Source organism: Plasmodium cynomolgi (assembly GCF_000321355.1).
Source record: "Plasmodium cynomolgi strain B DNA, scaffold: 0259, whole genome shotgun sequence".
In the NCBI taxonomy this organism is placed as follows: Eukaryota; Apicomplexa; class Aconoidasida; order Haemosporida; family Plasmodiidae; genus Plasmodium; species Plasmodium cynomolgi.
The window spans coordinates 1-2828 of NW_004192813.1; the positions used below are offsets into that span (position 1 = coordinate 1).

At 28.5% G+C, this 2828-nt stretch overlaps 1 protein-coding gene across 1 annotated transcript; it reads left to right on the forward strand.

The window, feature by feature from the left end:
- Nucleotides 1-368: 368 nt before the first annotated feature.
- Nucleotides 369-1753, forward strand: PCYB_003270 (phist protein; the record flags this gene model as incomplete). Its single annotated transcript, XM_004227748.1, has 2 exons — nt 369-566; nt 779-1753. The coding sequence occupies 2 exons, from the start codon at nt 369-371 to the stop codon at nt 1751-1753; spliced, it is 1173 nt and encodes a 390-aa protein (XP_004227796.1).
- Between the last annotated feature and the right edge of the window lie 1075 nt (nt 1754-2828).

The following is a 2828-nucleotide window of genomic DNA, read 5'->3' on the forward strand; positions in this document are numbered from 1 at the left end:
AATTAAATTTATAAATAAATATAAATTTTTAATAAATCCTTTTTCTGATAATTAGCTACTGCTACCAGGTTGTAAATAAAATTTTATCTATAAATATTTATTTATCTATATAGTTTTTTTTTTAATATATAAAAAAAATTCTGACGGATTTAAAATTTTAAGACCTCTTTGAATAAACTGAATAAACATAATTGCAGATAGATAGAAAAAAATATATACATATAAATAATACATATTATATGATTATTTTTATTATAAAACACCAATTTGTATATAAGAATAATAACTAATTGTTGTCTCCTTATTAAAGTTATTTCCATCAGAAAAAATACCATATACATATATATATCTATATATGACTATTAAGTATGGAAAGTTGTAACGCGCGAACGGTTGTTTTTCCAGTGAACGACTCATCTACCAATAAAAGAAATGGAAATCTGAATTACTTTTCGACTCCCCTAGGAGGGGTAGGAGAAAAGTCTAGTAGAAAATCATCAGGGAATTTTACATTACTGAAACCCATGCATATATTGCTTATAGCCCTGTTATCCCTTTTATTACAAGTAAGAATTAATGAAAAGTTAGGAAAACATTGTTTTATCCCGTTTTGCTTATTCTTTATTTAATTTATCCTACTATTTTATGTTCTGTGTCCATCGTCCAATATTGTTTATTTTAAATATTATTTTCACGTTTGTAAACTGCATCATCCCCCTATACACCTGCTTCATTACCGTGTCCACTTTTCACACTTCACATGTAAACACCTTTACAGAACAACCACACGCATGAACAAACAGGAACCTTCAAATTACAATACTCTAGTAGATACTCAAGAAATTTAAGCGAACAACATCGTAGAAAATTACGCATAAGTAACCACACAAAAACTACAGTAGATGTAGCTCCAAATGCCAGCGATCATTCTAATGATAAAAATGATATTTCTGGTAGTCAAGTAAATAGTAACATTGGTGATAAAATTGATGATGAAGCTGCAAGTGTTAATGGAAGTAAAGGTGCAATTGCTAATGGAAGTAAATCTGCAAGTGCTAATGGAAGTAAAGGTGCAAGTGCTAATGGAAGTAAAGGTGCAAGTGCTAATGGAAGTAAAGGTGAAAGTGCTAATGGAAATGATCATGATTCTATTGTTACTTTAATTAAGAACAAAAATACAAAGGATTCTGTAGATGGTGCTCTGAAAGGAAGCAGTAATATAAAAAATGATACCGAAGCTGACAGTGAAAATAAAATAATGAATACTACTGGAGGTATGGCAATTTCTGAGAAATCAACAAATCAGGATAATTCTACCGATTCAAAAAATGTAAAACAAATGACCGTAAATATCATAAGAGATCTAGTTAATAGTTTAGATGAAACTGTACGTATATCACAAATGATATACATATTTATTCATATGATGACCTTTGAGAGAATAAAATATGATAACCTAGAAAATGATTTAATTATTTATGCCAATAAGGCAGCAAACAAACTAGCTGTCCCAGAAGGATATAAAACTAAAGAATTGAAGAAAGTTCAGAATTCCTTAAAGGCATCTGTCTTTGAATTTGAAAAAAAGGCATATAGAAATATTGCAAACGTAATTTATTCAAGTGAACGATCACGTATTGGACTTGAATTAGATATGAAATATTTTACGGGAAAATGGAATGCTTTCAGAAAAGAAAAAGAGAATATTGCCAAAAAGCAAATAGAAACCGCCATGAAAAATTATCAGAAATGACAAAAAATATTATGGCTATTGATAAAAATATAAACGATATGTATGCTTGAACATGTGAGCTCCTAATAATCGGAGATGCTTCAAGTTAATATAGGTAATTCACATGGTGGCTCACACCTCATTATATATTTTTATCAATAACAACTAATATAATAAAAATAAAATTGTCTATTTTTATGTTTTCTTGTTATAAAAAATTTGAAAGAAATGAATATTTTGAACAAATATTTACCTTGTACTGTTTATTATTTTAATCCTCGGGGAGTTTAAATTAAGAAAAAAAAAAAAAAAAAAAAAAGTACATACTATTATCACTCTTTATGTTAATATCTCTGCTATTCCAGCACTAAATTGGGGGAAAAAATTATGTACACCTCCTTTTTACTCTTATATATACCTAAAGATAAATGTTGCATAGACAGATATAGACATACATATTTGTATAAGTCTTTACTCACTTATACTTTCCCGTTTTAAAAATACCCCTTATGTTTTTATTTTTGGCTACCTCCCATTTTTACTCATACATACTACAACAGATTTGTGCAAATGCCTGACAAGGGTTAATAGATTTTTTTTGTTACACACACGCATATAGACCTTTTATAAATTATAATTAAATGCTATATGTGGTAATATTCCATAGAAAGAATTCACCCTAGAATTATGCATACAAATGGAATAGAGTAAAACCCTAGCATCTGAAACCTATTTTTAGAAAGAAATATGTGCTACGATGAGAGAGTCTTCCTACCTAGTCACTGATGAATGGGAAACCGCTGACACCTTCAACTGTTTCTCACTAGTTGTAATTACAACAAAAGATAATTCAAAATTCGAGTGACAAAACGGTGCATAATTATATCATTTCGTAAAAAGTTATAACCGAGTAAAGATCATAATAACAAAAGTATGCATCACAAAAATGGCCAATACAAATAAAGCAAAAATGAATCCTCCATCGATGAAATAAATAACTACTCTTTTGTCACATACGTTATTATTTTTATAATATATATATTGTTCAAAAAATTAGTGAACCTTTTTATGTTAATTTGCTTCAGAAAAATCCTTT